This window comes from Struthio camelus, chromosome 4 (genome assembly GCF_040807025.1).
Source record: "Struthio camelus isolate bStrCam1 chromosome 4, bStrCam1.hap1, whole genome shotgun sequence".
In the NCBI taxonomy this organism is placed as follows: domain Eukaryota; kingdom Metazoa; phylum Chordata; class Aves; order Struthioniformes; family Struthionidae; genus Struthio; species Struthio camelus.
Window position 1 is genome coordinate 51,394,148 of NC_090945.1, and position 21,684 is coordinate 51,415,831.

At 39.2% G+C, this 21,684-nt stretch overlaps 1 protein-coding gene across 4 annotated transcripts in view; it reads left to right on the plus strand.

Moving 5' to 3' along the window:
• The window catches only part of SNX25 (sorting nexin 25), a 100,291-nt gene that overhangs the window by 9,228 nt on the left and 69,379 nt on the right, over positions 1 to 21,684 (plus strand). For 3 of the 4 annotated variants that reach the window (XM_068942666.1, XM_068942667.1, XM_068942665.1), the window contains 2 exons: positions 7,710 to 7,794; positions 19,108 to 19,324. In XM_068942666.1, the coding sequence (XP_068798767.1) occupies positions 7,773 to 7,794; positions 19,108 to 19,324 (239 nt within the window). In that variant the 5' untranslated portion in view covers positions 7,710 to 7,772. Of the gene's footprint in view, positions 1 to 7,709; positions 7,795 to 19,107; positions 19,325 to 21,684 lie in introns of those variants that run through there. The other variant, XM_068942668.1, reaches the window with a different exon arrangement.

Below are 21,684 nucleotides of genomic sequence, written 5' to 3' on the forward strand. Positions count from 1 at the left end.
GTATGAGGTGTCTGCTATGGCATCCAAGCTGAGCATTCTGCCCTTTTTGAGGAAGAAAAGGGAAGCAGAGAGGAAGGACGTGCAGTTTTGTTTTCCTTCACTAGTGGACTTTCTCTATCCAAAGAGGCGTGTAAAGGGTAAGCTAGTGGGCGCCCCAGAAGCTGTAGGAAAAGGAAGGTTTGTCATCTATGGGCCTCAATTTCAAACGTAACGCAGAGCAGTGCTTGAGGTAGTGAACGGTTTAGAGCAACCAGGAGGCAACGGAAAGACTTCATAATTCCCTTTAGTTTTGATCTTGATAGCTCAGTAAATCTTCAAAGCTATTTATGGCTTTTTTTCCGCCGAAAAACAAGGGCTTTCTACTGTCTTATCTCCTTCACTGGTCCATGAAGGAGTATCTTGAAAGCTCTGATACTGCAGGATTTTTTGCTGTTATTTCTGTCAGTCACTAGAGTCTCTGCCAGTTACGGTTTTGTTATGCGTGTTATAGATCATAGGGCTCTTGGGCTGCCAACCATATTCTGAGCCACCACCGTTTTTTAATTTTTCAGTTATTTGCTGTTTGGAAGGAGATTATAGATGTAAGTTTGCTTTAATAGAACTGAAAGTGTGACGCTTCTGTTCTTAGCCAAGTATCTGTTATACAGAGAGATTAACAGTCTGTATTTGATGATGCAGATAAACTTGCTGCTAGGTAGCTCCTGAAATTAAAATCATAAAAAGGTGTCATAGCATTGCCTACCAGTTTCAGGAATATTTTAGAATTCTAAGTATATGTTGCATGATTCTCAAATGTTCAATTACAGCTCAGTGCACAGTTGCAGTTCGGGGCCTGTAGTCTGGACATCTCTGCTACATTATTTGCTTATTTTTAGAGCTTTGCTGGGTATCTTTTATCCTTATGGTTTGATAAGCTTTTTTAGAATTGAAGTTTTGCCAGGACTGTGCATGTTGATTTACCTGCAGGTGTAACACTGAAGTGATTACTTTATCCTTGGAGAAGGCTGATTTCAAGAAATGAAATGTTTTTCAGATGTTGCATTGTAGCTGTTTGTCCCATAACTCCTTAGCGCTGAGTAGACTTAGTTTTCCACACAGCCTTTTAACCATCGTATATATTAAGCAATTTGTTGTCTTGTCGTGCTACTTTTCCTGTTTTTTTTTCCTACTGTATCATGTGTGTCATCTTTAGCTCTGCATTGTAGCATGCTTGACGTTTAATTTTCTTAACCTTACATTAGATTGACACTTCATATTTTGCTGCGAATCAGCAGCAATTTTGCTTTTACCTTTACGGGGAGTGCTGCTGACATGAGAATTATTTTATGACTGACAGAAAGAACATCAGGAGAGATGTTCACTTCTGGTAGCTGAGCGGTGCTGACTGCGTGAGCAGGACGGGTGCTGGGCTGACTGGCATCTCACTGGCCAGGTCCCTGGCAGGGCCGTCCCAAAGGTGGAACTGAAAACTCTGTGACAAGGGCAGAGTGTGAGAATCTTGCATTCAAGATAAGTTTTGGTGTTAAATGCCATAAAAGGCACACGTGTCAGAAACATTCTGAAAATAAACCCTTATCAAGCTTCTTATAATTACCCGGTTTAAGTGCCTTGCGTTCCGCAAAGTGAAGCGGCAGAATTTGCTCAAGGAAATGGCAGGTATGTAGGATGCTGCTTACTTTCTCAGGCTGCCACTTTGGGAAGCAGTCGAATTAGCTGCAGCTCATTAGCTGTGTAGCCTATAAGTCATAAGGGGAATAAGTTTGTGTTGGGTACGTGGGAGGCTCCTATGGCTAGTCATTCTTTGTCATGGTTACTTTCTTTTTTCCCCAGTTAAGCATGCACTGTGACAGAGAACAAGTTCATATTGATAAAATCGATGACAATTCATTCTGCATGTTTTGTGATGCTTTGCTAAAAACAGGTAGAACACGGGACAGTTGTAGGGTGAAAAATCATGTGAGAGAAAGGGGGGTGGGACGGGCAGGCAGGAGTTTCTCTGTCAAGCTGAGAATTTGCAGCTGAAGCGTTGGCCTCTGCAGGTTTTTCTGGCTCCCCAGCCGCTCTCTGGTTTCATGGTTCATGGCTCTCTTGGCCCCAGGGTCAGCCGTAGATGATGGCTTCTCATGGTGTGCTTTTAACAGAGGAGGAGATTGTGGAAATGTTCTGTAGGTTGGGGCTGTGTGTGCACCCCGAGAAGTCACGTAAGCCTTTACTTCAATAGTAATATTAAAGATCTCAGAGGAAAATGTTATATTTCTTGCTGAGCAGAAATGTAAATGCTAACATTACAAATTACTTCTTAGCTGTACTAAAAGTTTTCTTCTCATATGCTTACTTGTCTGGTATCATATGGAACTACAAGTTAAAGAAGTTATGTCCTGGTTAGGAAGTTTTATGCTGCCATGGTTTTACCAGTTTTGAATACAATGCATTTAAGATAGAAGACCACCATATAATAAGCCCGGTTTACATGTTACAGAAACTGCTACGTTAGTGGAAATAAGACATGCTGATATAACATCGTTGTTATTGAGATATTAATCCCGTTCTGTTATGCATTATTATGCTTTAAACAAGTTGCCTTTAAATTGATAATTACAGTATCCCCGATATACTTTGATGAATCCTTAATGTGATTCATAGGTACTTGCTTTGTAATCTAAAATAGACATATAGGTATTAATAAAGAAGACTAGCTCTTTTGTGAGTGGAAAATTTATTTTTGCATCATGAGTGAGATAATCGTGATTATTATAAGAAAGCATCTATCCAGCTCAGTTAAAGCTGGATTTATGGAGAAGTCAATAAAACATTTTTTGAAGTAGTAACTCTTTGTTATCAAAGTCCAGTCTGATGTCACTCTACATTGTACAAAGAAAAGAGTAAAATTAATAGGGCAGTAGTGGATGGAGCAAGTAGCTGTGAGTCACTGGGTAGTTCTTGTATGCTGGAATAGACACAACGCTTGCCTTTGAGATCGCTGATTAAGACAAGAGCGTCTCATGAGCAATGTACGTTTGTATTGTGTGCTCTGTTCTGAGCTCTGTCTTAGTTTTGTTGTAATTGAATTAATGTAATAGAAATAATTGTTAATTTTTCTCTGTTTCTGGCTTTAATTCCAGGGCAGAGTAAGTATGCGTGCGGGTTGCCTGCCATGTGTCCGTTTCTACTGTCATGTTTTGAGAATTGCATTTGGCTACTGAGTGTTGCAGATTGATAATGCAAGGTGTTCCTATGTGCTCTGTGCTGTGGCATTTATTCCGTTTAGTTTTTGAAATACCTACTTAATGCTCTATCATCTAACATTTACACTTGAATTTTCTGAAACTTATTTTGAATTACTTCAATTATTGTACACCAATAAATGGCATTAACATAGTAATTTTTTGCATCTGTAGGAGGTTGAGCTAAGACTAAGATTCTGTTTCACTGCCAGGCTAGATTTTGTTTCAGGCCTTTTAGGCTCTCATAGTCTGCATCTTAAATCATTCTCAAAAGCGTCAAACAATGAGTATTATTATTCAGAAGTCTCCAGGAAATATACACATCCTTTTTCCAGGTTGTAAACAAACTGAAATTCGAGAGAAAACAGACTGTTCCAGGAAACGGGCTATTTGTTAGGAGTCTCGTTCTTTCCATGTTCTTTCCAAATGTGCCCCCGTCTCTCCTTTAAGCTGTTTTGTCAAGTCTTAATTTCAGTCTGGCTTAGATCATTCTGCTTTGACCGTAAACTCTACAGAACGGAGCCCGGTTTTGGACTGTGATAGTACAAGTCAGAGCTAGCGGGTATAGTTGGCATGTGTCAGAAGTGGAAACCCTAACCTAGCAGGCTTTAATCAGTATAACAGAGCATCTAAGCTAGAACTTTGAACGAACTTCAATCCATTTAAGGACATCTTTACCTCAATCAGAGTTATGCCAACTGTTTCATGAAGTGTAGCACGCTTTTCCTTTAGATAAGTGACATGAAGAAAAATCTGAAAGCATCAAAGTTTAACCTTTCTAGCTGAACCGCTTTTTGGTACAATATGACATGTGCATACCTCCTCTTCCTCCCATCTGATCTGAGGCAGGGAAGGGAAAAAAAATCTTGTAGTGAAATACGCGGGATTCTTCTCAGCTGTTAAAGGTGAGCTTGGAATGTGCATGTTCTGAAATCTTTGTTACCACAGGCACTGGTAAACCTGTGTTATCAGGGTGGTATTGTTATTAAGGTGATTGTTGGCATATGTCGTACAACTGAGGTGTGCCTGTTTAGGTAATTCAGCATCAATATTGCCACTAGACAGACTTTGTTAAAAAGCAAATCTAAGCTAGTAAGACATAAGGGATTTTGCTAAATGAAAGTTCATGAGGCTGTAAGAAAAAAGGAGGTTTTAGGGGAACCTGGGTTTGATCAGCTGTTCTAGGGAAGGCAATTCAAGATCTGGTTCATTAGATCAGTCTCTAAATTAAATTCAGTTCCCTGCAAGGTTATCAAGAATCAGAGTAATTCAGGTTGGAAGGGAGCTCTGGAGATCATCTATTCCCACCTCCTGCTCCAAGTGGGTCCAAGTAGAGCAGGTTGGAATGTCTCCAAGGATGGAGACTCCACAGCCTCTCTGGGCCCTTGTTCCGGTATTTGACCAGTAGCATTATTTATTTAAATAACTACATAAATTGCCTTTTATCTGACTGGTATTTCCTGCTCTATTTCCTCTAGTCCCGTCGCAGTGCGCCTCCAGAAAGAGTCTGGCTCCCTCTTCTCTATACTCTCTCACTTGGTAGTTTTAATGCTGCCTAAACATAGTAGTCTAGATATACAGCAGTAAGATCTCCTCTTAACCGTTTCTTAAGGCTGAACAAGCCCAGCCAGCATCTCTTTCTAATGCTTTTAAATAGTCCCATTTATTCCTGCATTAGATTCTCACCTGTCCTTGAAAATTAGCAAAAGCTTTAAACAAAGCTGAAGATGAGGGGCTTTTTTTGTGCTCTTGTGCATTTTTCTTAGACTGTCTGTGACATTGTGCGCAATACCTATATTGATATGGAGAATTTCTCAGAAAATCTAGTACACAGTACACCTTCTTTTGTCCTTTAGTAATTACATTTGTAATCAGCGTTGTTAATGGTGATATTCACTTCTTACTTTTTTCTTAATTCTTTCCATCATGTGAATTATTAGAATTTTCTCACGATAACCATTGATGCCACTGATTTTTTTTTAAATGGAAAACTGATATCATTTAGAAATCAAACAGACCAGCAATACAGAACACTATCAATGAAATATATTCTTATGAACTAAAATGTGACTTTGTACCTCCATGAAATGCTGTCCTTTAAACTATGAGGCAATACTTTTGTTTTTCTTATTAACGTAAGAGTGTTCAGGATTGAAATATAAAGGGATCAAATTGTACAAGAAGTCTGTGAAATTGTGTATCTTGGATCACACTGTTGTGATGTGGAGCGTAGATCCACTTTGAAAGCATTTGTGTTCTTTCCTCTGCTGTAAAGAAGTCCTGAATTGAGAGGCAGGTAAGGAAGCAAAAGTAAGACTTTGGCGTCTACAATTTTCTTATCTCAGCTTATGTTTAAACTAGTTTTGAAAGGAGAAATTTGGCTAGTGCTTCGTGAGAACACTTTAGATAGGAAAAAACACTCACTGCAAAGTACATGCATTAGAAAATGAGGAATGCTGCTGTCTAAATTAGGGGATTGGGGTTCCCAACTCAGTGCAGCTATGAGTCAGTTTAGCAGAAAGTTTAATCTTGTATGGCCCCCAAGCTAGTACATGTATTAGATAAAATTGAGTATGTTGAACATATAGCATGAGTCAGCCCTTCAACATAGAGCCCTTTCTTTAGGGAAAGACCTAAACGACTTTGCTTACTACCGTTTTCTGAATTCCTTTCCCCCTCTGGGCCCCGAATGTATTGGGAATGTTTAACGTCTCCGTGAGTATTTCTCTTCTCTTTTGAATCACAGTAGTTACGAATCATCTTATTTCGTGCTGCAAATAAAGCAGAAAAGTCCTCAAGTAGTTGTGCACCTAGCATTAAAACACCTTTGTGTGAAGGGAGCACGACAAAACAAGTCAGAAGTGGCATACTCGAATTTTACGAATATTTTTGTTAGATGTTCTTCCAAACGTCAAAAATACTTTCTGGCGTATAGTGTTTAAAGACTTCTGGAACTGCCCACGTGGTTATGGCTTAAGCTTTTACTAACATCATATTCAGATATAAGGAGCCTATGGAAATCTGTAGGGGTTCATTAATTTGATAGTACTCTGCTCTTGCTACTACAGCTATATAATTAAGGAGGAGCAAGAGGGTCCACCGATAGAGGCGAACATGCTGAAGTCTTGCTGCTCTTGCTATTGATACTGTTGTCAAGAAAAAAGGACTGGAAGACCACAGTAGTGTCTGGAAGAAGTCTGGAGGGTGTTGCTAAGCTCACCCAAACGCTGGAGCAAATTCACTATGGATGGAAGGAGCTGGGAGGGAGGAGGGCGCTCGGGGCCTGGAAAATATCCATGGGAATGGTGTAAGGCCTGCAAACATCTCTGAGCAGCTCTATCTTGCTGTTATGGTAGCACTTGGGCTGCTTTGCCTTGTCTCATTGGATGTGTTTTGTACTAGACTCTATGTACGTATGTCTGCAGTAGAGAGAAAATGTTACACCAAAATACCCTGAGCATTAACCTGCAAATTGGTTAAAATAATGGCATGCTACCTTAAAAAACACTAAAGGCTGTTTCTACTTAAGCCCTCTTTAAACCTTATACTGCTTTCTTATTCTCTATTTAATGAATGTTACAGTGATTGGGGGAGCATTTCTGAAGTGTTTGCTCCTCGCAGTGAAGCTGAACTCTTTTCTATATGTACAAGATGAATAGGTATAGCTTGAGAACTGCCTTTTACGTCCCTCCACAAATTGTCTGCTACCAGTAATTTGAGTTACTTGCATTTATATGAGTCTTGGTTGCCATCACTGGGAGTGAAGTAGTCTGAAGGGCAGTGGCAGACAATTTCTATTTCTGATTTAATTATATTCCTTTATATATAGGGACAGCATGAATCACAGATTTTTGTCTACACCCTCCAAAATGTTTCTGCGTCCACCCACCTATTTGGACGCTGTGAGAGCTAGTATTTCAAAATAGACAAATGTCTGTCTAATAGAGCAGTATTAGCTGCACTAGTCAGAGTTGGTTTTGATTCATGTTCTTTTGGGCTTCTTCCTTCAAAATTGCTGTAAAACAGCTAAGGCCCTCACTTTCCTTTCTAAGCAGTTTATGAGGCCAGGTGAAATCCATTGTGACAGTAGGTATGCTGGGAAGATTTGCTGTTGGCCTGTCCCTCTGCAGTCTTGTGAAGCTGTGAAAATACTGAATAGAAGATTTTCAGTTGTTTTACAAGTGTTCGTGTTCTGTATTAAATTCATTGAATAGCAAATGGATACAGCTCCCTTTTACAAACAAAACAACCTTAAGGTAGCTTGTCAAGTTGTGCAGTACTCGACCCTGGGTATTATTATTGTGTGCTTAATGTATGCTGTACATTAAGAGAGTTGTCACTCGTTTGTTTTAATCATTTGGAGTGCCAATATCTGTATTTAAAAAAAAAAAAAAAAAGGTATTACCACCTTGAGTTCCAATCTTTTTTTCTCCTGTCATTTTTGGTTTATTCCTTCCTCTTATTATGAATGTTCTCTTATTTCAGAGTAATTGGTCTGGAAACTCCCATGACTCAGTTCAGCCAAGGAGAGTGGTCATTTCTCACAACATGGATAAAGCGCTGAAAGAAGGTGAGTCTTAACTGGGTCAAGGGAGCATTAGACACTGTCTTTTGGCCTCTTAGCAAACCATGACTCCATAGTATATGATCCTGATTTCTTTTTCCATGATTTAAAATAAATGTGGAAGGTCTTGGTCTTCCCAAGAGGTCCATTGTAGTAAGTAACATGATGTTGTTTTTGCAGTTTAACTGACATCTTATCATTTTAGCTGCTAGGGTGGTTTTTTTCAGTTTGTTGTTGTTTTTTTACAAAAACATGAAAATAAGAGTGAAAATTGAGTCCCTAACGCTTGTAAATAAAACACAAGGATAACATTTCAAGGATTCTTGATCGATTTCTATGAACTGTTAAATCTAGTAGACTCTTGCAAATAATCTTCCCATTTAGTGCAATTTTTTTTGCATGAAGACTGAATCTGAAATCGTACTTTTGTACTTCTGGCAGCTGTAACTTCTGAAATCTGTGGAACACAAACGCAGTCACTGGCACTTTAGATTATAAAATGTGAACTGGTGATCATTTGCACTTTGGACACTAAAATTGCACATAAAGATTTAAAATATTTTGTTTATGCTAAAAAAAGAACAGCAACTTCTGTATACATTTTCTAGCTGATTCTCTGATATTGCAAAACTGTTTTAGAACTTCGAATAGTGTCAGAGTTTGAAGCAATTTTTTCTGTTTGTTACTCCAAACATTACGGTAGGTTGGAACTGCTGGAACTTAGAGAATTAAAAAAAATTGTTTGACTGCTGTGTTAAAAGAAGAGAGCACTGAGAGTTGTGTACTGTAGCTCTTGAAAAATAGTGTTTGGAATAGCTTCGTATTTTGTGAATACTGTATCTAGCTTTGAATATTTTTTTTCTTTAAGATTTCTAGGCAGTAGTGTTATTTTTCTTTTTTGCATCTAAAGCTTATATTTAAAACTAATGATGTTTTTCCAAGTATGTGTGTTGAAAAATTTATGCATATGTTTAGTTTAAACAGGTTGGTTGTCTTAGGAAAACTTCTTAGAAATTGCCATGTTTTTAGAGATACTTTTATGAATAGCAGTTAGCAGGATACGTAGCTAAAAATCTAAAATTAAAATGGCTATACTATAGCACGCTTCTATTTCTGTTAGTAAACTCTTATAACATGATCATAGCTAACTATTATATTATATTAGGCAACGTTTTTACCTCGATTCTGTCGGACTGTAGGATTCCTGATGACATATTGGAAAGAATGGCGGAGTATGAACACTGCATATCTCAAACAAGCATAGTCAAGTTATTTGCTGTTTTTCCACATGCATACTTTGCATTTGGGATACCTACATTGGAATTTGAAAAGAAACCTCTATGCAACCAGCAAAAAAATCGGAGGTAGTGGGATAGTTTGGAGAGAGACAGCAGTTACGGTAGAATATTGGGGGAAAGAGAGTTATGTTAAACTTCCCTTCTGATACTTGCATGTAAGAGAAACTCGTGTGTTTGCAAAAACATGACATCTCTTTGTCCGAGTCATTTATTTGGCAGATCATTCTGTTAGATGTGTAAGCCCATCCTTATTCAGTAAAGCTAAAAATGTTACTGGTATATTTAAATGATTAATTTTTCTGAGTTGAGGACCTACTATCCTGATGGTTTACTTGCCTTTCTGCTGTTTCTTTTCAGAATAGCCATTACCTTCACACTGTATATTTTGGACACTAAATTTGTCAGATTGATTGTATTTCTTCCAGGCCTAATTAAGTGGCTAATAAAGCCAACTTGTCCTCTGTTGAGCAGTTTAACAGGATGAGACTGCACCTTTCACTCTATCAAACATAGATTTAAGCAAGTCTGTCTTTGGGGAAAGTGAGTCAACTTAAATTTGAGATGCTGGGTGAGCCCCCAAAAGAAAAATTTTATTTTTAATAGGATAATTTTATCAGTCTGTCTGAAAACGTAGAGATTGCTTGCTCTCTGAGAGTTCTGAAGTCTGTACCTATCTTAATGCTATGAACACTTTTACAGGTTTATGGTTGAATAACGATATCAAAATCGTCTCTGCATTTGTTTTATTAGTGCCATACTGTAGTCTTACAGTGGTGAGAATTGAAAAGCATTTGTAAATCCCAGGTATTTTTGCCTACTTTCAGCTATCCAGATCTAACATGAAATTCAACAAAATGTTTTTAAAAGTCTCATCCGTGTAGTAGACTTTCAGTTCTCCTGAGGTTTTAATCTTAGGGAACAGTTCAGACTTCTGGCACTGCCACATGAGGTTTTGAGTAGATGTTGTCAGACTGTCACAGTGTATGGTGTTTTGCAGTGTTTTTTTTTTTTTTTCTTAATCCAATTTTATTTTGCTTTACATTCCCTTGAAGACACAGGGATAACATTTTTAGAGGAGCTAATATCACTTGCTTTCAGAAATGGTCTGTCTTGTTACGAAAAGACAGCCTTCTGGTTAATTTTGACTGCTTCAGCTATTCTTCATCATCTGTGTAATATAAATTTTGCTTAGGGATTGCCATAAGGTACTAAGTATCTTGCATGCTATATATATATGTGTATATAGATATGTGTGTGTGTATATATAGATATATGTGCACATATATGTATATTTAGACTCTCATCAGATGCTTATAGCTCCTTTGTTTTTTTCCTTAGCAATCTATTAGTGCAGTTGGAAGGACAGATTTTGGTGGCAATCCTTAGCTTTAATAAAAGGAGTTACTTATGTTTCCATTATAAGCTGGTATTTTCAGCAATCAGTCTTATTTTAATAAACTTAAAATTGTTATGGGCTTGGATAGTTTTCCCATGATACTAATCTGCTGATAATAGTTGCCTTGTCTTGGGTAGTTTCGCTTCTTGCCAAAGGCAGTATAACAGAATTATGTGGAACTGTCATGCGAAAATGTAGTTACTTACTCTGCCAAAAGGAATTGTTGTTTATTTCTGTCTACTGCTTGGTTATCAGCTTTTTTTCCTATCTCCTATTGACAACATAATAATATAAGAGGACAGTGCTTCAGAGTACTTCTTCACGTCCTCAATTACAGCTTGCTTGCATAAGCTGCAGATACAGGGTAAGGGGAAGCTATGAACCAGTCCCACTACCAGGTAGCATTTTTTATGAAATCTAAGTGTCCAAAATTAGAACAGTTGTAAAATAACATTATAAGTAGGTTTTCCTTGCTGTGTGTGACAGAAAGATGGCCTTTTAGTTTTAAACCTGTAAGACTTTTTTCAGTCAGTAGTACTTGTATGACTAACACTGAAATGATTTTTCAGTCTTTTATTGATGGATTGACTTGATTATCATTTGTTCTTCTTTATCTTGTACAAAGAAAAGATGACCTAGTTCTATTTTAACACTTTCTATTTTTTAATACTTCCTGTTTCTTTTTTGATAGCCTTAGGTTTTTTTTATCCTGTATAGTAAAGTAGTTCAGGGAAATCTCTTTTAAGAGAGGCTAAAGTGGGTCGACCCAGGTCCTTCTTGTACAATATGCTGTTGGGGCTGTGAGGCCTGCAACCATCAGCAGATTTCTCTGCCATGAATTTATTCGGTCTCTCAGGAACTAAAGTTTATGTTCCATTTCATTGTCCAGTCACTGAGCGTCCTGTGGTCTTTCTGCTATTCTTCACAGTTGGTCTTTGTCTTTGCGACCTCCAGTATCTTAGTAGTATCAGAAAACTTTGTCTTCCTGTTGTTTACCTACTTTGGGGGTCATTTATGAGTAAATAAAGCAGTATGGGCTTTATATAGTACAAATCCCACCAGAATTCTACTAGTGAAATTTTTCTGCTTTGAAAATTGACTATTTAACCATATCCTTTGTTTCCTCTCTCTTACAACATCCCATGCTGGGAAGCCAGCTCTTATTCCATGGCTGCTTAGCTTCCTTAAAGCTGTTGTTGAGTGAGGCCTTGTTGAAAACACTTTGGGAATTGGGGTAGACTATATCTGTGGATAAGATCTCACCTATCTACGTTTTGTTGACCCCCCCCCCCCCGCCCCGAAGAACTCTTTTCTGTGTGTGGAGCAGGACTTTGCTTTCCAAAAAGAACTTTATTCCACTATATCATATTTCCCAGTTCAAGATCTACTTGTTGGCATTTAGAAACAAAATTCACAGTAGCTTCTACCATGCTCTCTTTGAAAACCTGTATTTTTTCACAGCACTCAAAATTTGGGCCCAAACACATCCTTTTTTTTGAGAAAGACTAAATCTGAATTCATGTTCTCTCTGCTGCTGGGATTCACAAACGTGGAGCAAAAAACTCATGGCAGAGAGTACATGGGCAAAATAATCTGAACATAAATTTATTTGATATTTAATGCATCTCCTAGATATTTTTAACACATTTGTTTTCCTTTTTTATATATTTGGAACTTTCAATGTTTTTCCTATACTTTCAGAAGAATTTTTAAACAAAACATATCAAGATGCATTTTAATAAAAAACACAAAGAAATGTGAAGTAGGAGTCTGCTCCCTTTCACGTAGGAGCTTTCCACCTATGTATGCAATGATAGCATCTAATCCGTTAAGGAAACGTCAGTTTTATGGGGTTTCAATAATGTTGTAAAAGGTGAGCAAATAAAGAAAAGTTGATATTTTTCCTAGCACGAACTTCAACAAGGAAGCTCAAATTGAACAGCGCTGTATATAGCAAGTGCATGAAGCAGGTTCCCAGTCCCTGAAGTCTGGGAGCTTACACAACGTTTTGCTGGCCTTTAATACCATGCTGTAAATGAAGATTTCATGGGCATGAGAAACTTTACTAAATAAGATAGTTTAAAGTATAAAAGTCATAATTTTCATTTGTCTTGTACGGCTAAAATATTCACTGTATTAATTACCTTTATTCCTTGAAACTAAAAAAAAAATAAAAAAGCTACTGGAAATGATGGAGTTGAGTATATTCAGGTTATTCAGTAGCTGTTCTTTAGAGACTTTATAATAGAGAAACTTAATATTTGAGTTTGATTTGAGGATGAAGGTAGGGATTTTTTTGATTGAGTTGGATTTTGGCAGGGTTGGGGGGAAGGAGAGGAGTAGCTGTAATAAATAATTAAGCATTTAGCATTTAACATTTACTTCAATAGAACAGTGATTTTCCAGGTCCTTTACAACGATTTAGTTACCTTTTTCTGCTTAAATTTTAATTAAAAGTATTCTGCAAGTATAGCTTCTGATAACCATATCATTTCTGTTAAATCTGCTGTTGTGATAATACAGCTTTGCAATGACTCTTAGCTGTTTGATAGTGGTTTCCTGATACAGGATCTTAACAGAATTCATGTTAATGTTGCAGTTCTGTTTTACTGATTGTGATGCTTATTGTTGCAGAATAGCTCAACAAATTTCAGACCAAATTTCAGTGTTGAGGTTATACCTTCTCCTCTCTTGATTAATATAGTCAGAGTGTTGGATTTTACCCTATTTTATATAACGGGGTTTGTTTTTGTTGTTTTGTTTTTTCCCCAGTGCTTTCAGAAAAGGATATTTGCTTTTTGTTTGAAACTTGGTAGTGTGCATATGTATTAACATAGGGAAAGTATTTCAGATCTGATTTTTAATTGTATTTTGAGAAAATGGGTAGTTGTGTAGTCCTTGTTATTCAGATTTCTGCTCCTATTTTTCACAAAACCAGGTAATGAAACTTAACAGTGTAAAAACTGTCTAGTGCAAAGCTCTGCAAATCCCAGATTTGAAGCCAGTCTGACCCACTGGGTCCGATGGTGCCATACCACGTTATTTTGAACATTAAAGAAGAAGGGAAGAAGTGGAAGAAGACAGGTTAGCAGTTGCCTCAGATTTATGTCTAAGGCATGCAAAGCTTCTGGCTATGTAGTCCCAAGACTTCTAGTTTACAGTCTTTAAAAAGGCTAATTGAAGAGGCGCAACTTCACATTTATGTAGGAATGGCTTTTAATCGGCTTATCACAATTGTGAGCTCAAACCTAACCTAATTTAGAGAACCTTGTAGAAGTTTCTGCAGTTTTGCAGCAGACTCATCGCAATCAGTACTTCTGATTCACGCGGAAGAGATTTGTTCTGATTATGTCTGGAGAAGCTGACCCAGGGCTTGTCCAAAGTAAAGCTTCTGCTCTCTTTTGTTCCTTTTCTTTTTTCCAGATTTGTCATTTTCTATGTTTTAAAGAATGTGCAATGTAAAAACAACAAAAATAGGTGAACAGATTTCTCCTCTAAAGGAAACAAGCCACCCTGTATAAAATTCTTGCATTTACTTTCTGTATTTCTTTAGGATGTTCAGAGAGACCCCAGCTGCATCGACAGGCTGAAATCTAAAGCAGCAACAGCATGTCATGCCCAGGGTGACGCATGCTGATGAGGCAGTATCTTATCCTAGCACAGGGTGCTGTCGGGGCAGTGGTTGGAGTTTTAATATACTGCATCTTTGGTGTGTGTTTGTTTCTCTCTCTCTCTTTTTTTTTTTTTTTTTGTTAAAGATAAACCAACAAATCAACCTCTAACACTTGTCTCACTGCTCATTTGGGACTCTGGTAAATATTCTGGTCTTTAAAGTACGCCAAATTTTATAGAAAGCAGTTTGGTTCAACTGTTGTCATTCAGGAAGGGTAGCAACACTCATGAGTGATAAAGAAATTATAGAAAAGATGTCAAGGAAGAGAGTTATAAAAGCTAGGTGCAGAAAATATGATTGAAAGTGGGGAAAATCATTTAGGGTGTTGAAAGTGTAAAACTGAAAGAAAGAAAGCCAAGCAAAGTGAAGTATTTAGGACTTGAACAGCTTAAATGTTGGTCATGATCAGTGATCTTTTTGTCTTTCATTTGATATCGAAACTAAATTTGTGGACCTTTTCTGTTAATGCACCTACGTAAAAGAATAATCATCACCTTGCCTTGTTTGAGCAGATGTCTTTCCGTTGTAATAGCTCTTGCTCCAGATATTTTGACTGTCAGTATAATAAAATTGTGCTCTCAAATTACTGTAGTAATTAGCATTGCTACTCATTTGAACGCTGTGCTTGACTAGAGCAGACAATACTGTGGGGGGGAATTCAACATTGTACATGACAATGATTATAGAGAGAACTAGGAACTGAGTTTATTTTGGAGAGAGCTTGCCTGGAAGTGCAAAAACTAAGGATTGATAGGAATAGATAAATGTTCTGAAAGAATGTAGTCTAAGAGATCGAAATACAAGTTTTACTCTTATATTGTAGAGTCCTGTCCAAGAGAGAAAAGGAGCCATCACTCCTCTGTACCACAGCTCAGCTTTTTAGGCAAGGGACAGCTGAATAAATTAATTATGCTGCCCCCTTGCATTCATTTTAGGGTAGAGAGCATGTCTGTAAGAGAATCTGAAAAAATAAATCATATGACAGTGATGATCACAGAATGGTTGAGGTTAGAAGGGACCTCTAGGGATCATCTAGTCCAACCTCCCTGCTCAAGCAGGGTCCTCTGCAGCACATTGCCCAGGGTCACGTCCAGACGGGTTTTGAATATCTCCAGGGAAGGAGACTCTGGGCAACCTGTTCCAGTGCTCAGTCTCCCTCACAGTCAAGAAGTTTTTCCTCAGGTTCAGATGGAACCTTCTGTGTTTCAGTTTGTGCCTGTTGCCTCTTGTCCTGTTGCTGGGCACCATGGAGAAGAGTTTGGCCCCATCCTCTCGACACCCCCACTTCAGATACTTGTAGACATTTATGAGATCCCCTCTCAGTCTTCTCTTCTCTCAGCCCAACTCTCTCAGCCTTGCCTCATAGGAGAGATGCTCCAGGCCCCTCATCATCTTTGTAGCCCTCTGCTGGACTCTCTCCAGTAGCGCCACGTCTCTCTAGTACTGGGGAGCCCGGAATTGGACACAGTAGTGCAGGGGAGGCCTCCCCAGGGCTGAGTAGAGAGGCAGGATCACCTCCCTCCACCTGCTGGCAACACTCTGCCTCATGCACCCCAGGAGACCATTGGCCTTCTTGGCCACAAGGCCACGTTGCTGCCTCGTGGCACTTATTGTCCACCAAGACTCCCAGGTCCTTCTCGGCAGAGCTGCTTTCCAGCAGGTCAACCCCCAACCTGTACCGGTGCCTGGGGTTATTGGCCCTGCACTTGCCTTTGTGGAGCTAGAGAGGAGGTTCCTCTCCGCCCACCTCTCCAGCCTGTCCACGTCCCTCTGAATGGCAGCACAGCTTTCTGGTGTGTCAGGCACTCCCCCCAGTTTTGTATCATCAGCAAACTTGCTGAGAGTGTGCTCTGTCCCTTCCTCCAGGTCACTGATGAACAAGTTGAACAAGACTGGACCCAGGACTGACCCCTGGGGGACCCTGCTAGCTACAGGCCTCCAACTAGACTGGGGTCTGTCACTGAGGTGACATTGGCTTTCTTCCAGTCCTCAGGCACCTCCCCTGTTCTCCAGGGGGAGAACACCTTTCCAAGATGATGGAGCGTGGCCTAGCAATAACATCTGCCAGCTCCCTCAGCACTCGTGGCTGCGTCCCATCGGGGCCCGTGGATTTGTGGACGTCAGGGTTGCCAAATGATCTCGAACCCGATCCTCCTCGACGAAGGGAAAGTCTTCCTTTCTCCAAACTTTCTCTCTTGTCCTCAGGGTCAGGAATGCCTGAGGGCTGGCCTTAGCAGTAAAGACTGAAGCAAAGAAGGCATCCAGCAACTCTGCCTTCTCTGTGTCCTTTGTCACCAGGGCACCCACCCCATTCGGCAGCGGGCCCGCATTTTCCCTAGTCTTCCTTTTGCTCTTGAGGCATTTGAGGAAGCCCTTCTTGTTGTCCTTGACGTCCCTTGCCAGACTTGATTCCAAACGGGCCTTAGCCTTCCTCGTGGCATCCCTGCACGCTCTGACGATGTCCCTGTATTCCTCCCAAGTGGCCTGTCCCCTTTTCCACATTCTGTATGCCACTTTATTCTGTTGGAGTTTTGTCGGGCGTTCCTTGCGCCATCTCCTGCCCGCTTTGCTGGACCTCTCACTCAGAGGGATGCACCCGTCTTGAGCTTGGAGGAAGTGATGCTTGAATATTAACCAGCTCTCCTGGACCCCCCCCCTTCCTTCCAGGGCCCTACCCCATGAGATACCCCTAAGTAGGTCCCTGAAGAGGCCAAAGTTAGCTGTCCTGAAGTCCAGCGTTGCGATCCTACTCATTGCCCTGCTTCTTCCTCGCAGGATCCTGAACTCCTCCATCTCATGGTCGCTGCAGCCAAGGCTGCCCCCAACCTTCACATCTCCAACCAGACCTCCTTTGTTTGTTAGTACAAGGTCTAGCATTGCACCTCTCCTCGTTGGCGTCTCCCCCACCTGTGTCAAGAAATTATCATCAGTGCTCTGCAGGAACCTCTTTGGCTGTTTGTGCCTAGCTGTGCTCTCTTCCCAGCACATGTCAGGGTGGTTGAAGTCCCCCAGGAGAACCAGGGCCTGTGATCATGAAGCTACTTCCAGCTGTCTGTAGAAGGCGGATCACAAATACCAACATGCAGTGTGTTTTGAATGCACTTGGGAAATGATGATGTCTTACAGAATAGTTGAAAAGAAAATATTCTTGCTGTGAAGGGCTTTCTATAACATTTCAGATGGAACAAAAGAGAAGAATAACAAAACAACAAGAAAAAAGTGGTTGCAGGAGGACATGGTGACAACTGTGGGGAAAAACAAATACTTGCAAAAATGTGTGTTGTCATAGGAGACTTAAGTAATTAAAGTCTATTTTTAAAATGCTCTTCCCAGTTACTCTTAGATGTATAGAAGCATTATGCCTCAGCTTTTTTTTGTCGCAAGATCATTACCTTTTAATCATTTTTATCGCTCTGTAGTTTTTGTTGGTTGTCGGTTTCCATGTAATACAATTTATTCTATTTTCGAAAAGTGATGAAGTTGTATCTGTTTCAGAACTTGAAATTTCCATTCTTCTGCATGCTTCAGCATTTTTTTTCTCTCCTGCATCAGAATCAGGAGTTGAAACTTCAAAACTTCTATTTATTTATTTATTTATTTGGTGAAATGTTTTTTTTTTCCTGAATAATTCATTTTAGAAGCCTTGAAATGACTTAGTAAAAGGCTTTTCAATTTATATTTCAACATACGCTGTCTTAGTGAAGCGACTAAGTTTCTTTCTTTATAAGCCTGAGGAAGTTGGTTTATATTCCTATAAAGCATTTGACTAGAAACTTTAATCAATTTTAATCTTTTCTTTTTGAATTTTTTTTTTTAAACAGGGCAGTGTAGGATGAAGTCTGTTAGTATTTCAGGCAGGCAAAGTATTCATTTTAAGTTACCATGCTATTATTACATTATTAGTTCATTGTCATAGTGCCAGGGAGCTTTTAATAGTTTACTAAGCAAGCAGACAAACAACTGTCCTTCGAAGCGGAAAGTAAGAAGTAATGGAGTCCCATGGCTACTTTAAACTGTGGACTTACAACTGTGGACAAATGAGGTGTACCTTTTATGCTGAAAGTCCAAGATTAGGATGTCTAGTAAAAAACTTGTTTAGATTCTCACGCGCATGACTTATTTTCCCCCTTCGTGTTTAGTTATTCCTCTGGTAGTTACAAACTGGGTTGGTTTTTTTATGTTCTTTTTTTACACCTTGTTGGCACTGCTGAACACGGCTCATGCATGCTTCCTGAACACCTCCTGCTCCCTTCTGGAACTCCAGGGACATCTGCTACTAAAGCATCAGTAAAACTGGCTATGCACAAATGTTGTCAAAAAGAAAAGTCAAAACAATAGAAAATGGTGTTGCTGTGAAATTTGCAGTTACAGTTATCTGGGTTGTTGCTTATAAATATAGTTTGGAATGCCATGTTGTTTTGGAAGTTCCTGCTGTCTCATTAATCCACTTTCTCTCTTCTATCTCTAGCTCCTCTAAGCCTCTAACGTACTGTCAGTATTGTCTTCTGAGCTCCAAAAATCTTGCCATTGGCTTTAACTGTGACTTTGGAGTTGATACTGAGTTCATATGTTGAGAAAAGATTGGCTTCTGTCTGCAGAAGCGTAGCCACAGCCAAACTATACGATAGTTCACATAATCAAATCCACTTATTTACTGAGAGACAGGTATTAGTTCAAGGTTTGTGTATAGCTAGTAACCTGACTCTGTGAGGAAATCCACTTACAGGCTTTGCAGAGTGACTGCCAGTAACCTCTCTTAGGTGCAGATTTCTGTAACTTCACCAACCTTTTTCTCTTTGGAGAGAAATTTAAACCCAAAGAGTAAGATCTGCAACCTATTTATTACTCATGAGGTTGTTGAGGAGAGGGGTGGGGGGGTTAAGTTTGCACTATCCTGGTATGCTTTTCCCTTTTGTAGATTTTGCTATTTATTATTTTGTTTCTCCCTTTAGTGTTTGACTACAGCTATAGAGATTACATCCTGTCCTGGTATGGGCAACTCAGCAGAGATGAAGGGCAGCTGTACCAGCTGCTATCTGAAGACTTCTGGGAGATTGCCAAGCAGCTGCGACAGAGGCTGAGTCACATTGATGTAGTTAAAGTTGTCTGCAATGATGTGGTGAAGGCTTTACTCACACACTTCTGTGATCTGAAAGGAGCCAGCATCAGGTAGAAACAAAACTCTGCTATTTGTTAGAATTTTCTGGTTGTCTCTTTGGTTTTATATATCAAAGCAATGGAGACTATAACGTTTTGATGGACAAGTGGTAAAGAAAACAGTCCAGGCTTATTACCAGTTCTAGAGGTCAAGCAGACTTAAGGGCATCTGTAAGACCTGTGGAAGGAGACACCTGCCTATCTTGTCTTAGAGCTCAAATTTGCCACTGTCTCCGTTTCATCAGAGTCTTTGGCTCACTGTAGAAGTTGGGCAGTTTGAGCAGTTCCTGCAAGTTCTGTGAACCTGCAAGAGGAAGGAGAGAAGCACTCACAGCATTCAAGAAACAAGAGCTGTTATTTGCACCTTTCCCAAAAAAGTGCACGTGTTTAATTCCATTGAATTTCCTATTTCTTCTAGCCCCAGGAAGCAAAGCCTCATGGTTTCTGTCAGTGGTCTGTTTTGCAGTAACTTGATACTTTCATTGGAAACAAGCAAACAAACAGAGAAAACCCTTATCTAGATTTTCTTTCTCCCTTAGGTTATCTGACTAATTCCATGAATTTCCTTTTTTGACAGTGCTCTCTTTTTACACTTGAAATGGTCAGCTCTCTCCCAAATACTGTAGTTGTGCCGCAACTGTAATTGCAAATGGCTACTCCTATGTCTATGCAGTTCCAATTTGAGTGTACCGTTCATGTAATTGTACTTGGAATTCAAGCTTATGTTTGTATTTACTTGCGTTTCAGTTACACTAATCGAAGTATGCTTTGGTCATTCACATGAGGATTTTAAGCTATCAAGCTGTTTGGCTGATAGTTAGAGCCACATAGGTTTAACACTCCTTTAGAGAAAAAATGATAGCTGTTTTCTGTCTGTGACCAGTGTGTGTGTTGCCACTTGCACTTCTGCCTGTTCTGGAGCAGAAAGAAGGTAGAGTTAAGGTATTCCTGAGAGATGCCAGCTTTGTGTAATCTAAAGCATCAGAAATAAAGCTGAAAAGAACCTAAAGGGTGGTTTCATTCAAGAAAAGAACTAACAAGCAGGCTTATTGCAATAGGTCTTGCGTTGGATTCCTGATGTTGCATTGTTTCAGCTCCGGAATATGATGGATATCTCTTGGTCAGCTAAAGTTCTTAAGCATGCTCCCTGATTTGGAGTTTTTTGTTTGCACTTGTCCTTTGTCCCGAAGCAAATTCTTACTTTGGTAAAGTTTGATTTGAACAGCTTTCAAGTTAAAGGATGGGGATAATTTTTTTTTTTTTTTAAAGTGTAGACATTCTTCTGTTTAAGGTCAGGGATGTAGAACATACAATGTCAGAATTATTAATTATTATTAATGTTGATTCTTGATTAGATTTGTTATCTACTGAGAGTTATGGCTACTTCCACTAGATCTTTGTTGGTTTTTTATTTGCACTGTGTGGAACTAAAGAAAATAAAATCTGGGTATTTTCCAATTAACTTTTTCCCTTGGAAATGTTAAATGCACCTTAGTTAGCGTTGAATAAGGCAGGCTGTAATAACATGGTAATGACAAATTCTTATCAGGAAGTAATGCGATAGTGGGCTTAAAAAAACGACAACAAAAAACCCTACAGGTGTAGCTGCAGATGTTGTATAGGTTAAAATTGGACCCATTGATTGGACCCATTGACTGCTCCTGCCATAGTCTAAGACTGTGGGTTCACAAGAAGGAAAGCCTGGTTTTGAGGTACCTAGTAGCAGATCAAAGATCTTAGCAGCCATATGATAGAAAGTGTGAAGCACTAGTATATCCTCAAGCTTCTCATCCAAACTTGTTGCAAAAGTCCAGGAAGCTTTATAGAAATTGGATAGGGCTCACTTTTTCTTAGCAGACATAGTGGGCTTCATGCTATCCCATGTGATGTGGCAAGTCAGCAGAAACGTGACTGCGTGTTCATACCTGATACAGATCAGTTCATACTGCCAGGTGATCTGAACATGCATGTAATAAACTCAAAACTACAACCAAAGATTATTATACTGATTTTTATTTTTTTAAGAGAATCTGTAGTGCTAAGAATGATTTGAGTTTTGTATTTAATTAATTGCCTCCTACTGCAGTATTTGCTGTGCTAGAACCTGCTGACATGTTAAGCCATGGACTGGGAAGTACAAAGCATGTCACTTCTAGCTTGGAAGCTAGAGTTCCTTGCAAAACTTTCAATTCATATTTATATTACTATGGTTCAAACACAGAAAATTATTTTTTGTTAGCTAGGGAACATAGAGATTTCATCGATCTAACTTTGCTTTGTGTCTGCGTTTTAAAAATTGTAATAAGTTTAAATTTGAATTCAGATGTTTCCCTCTCATTGTCTCTAAGAATGAACCCAGTTAGTTTTGGGTG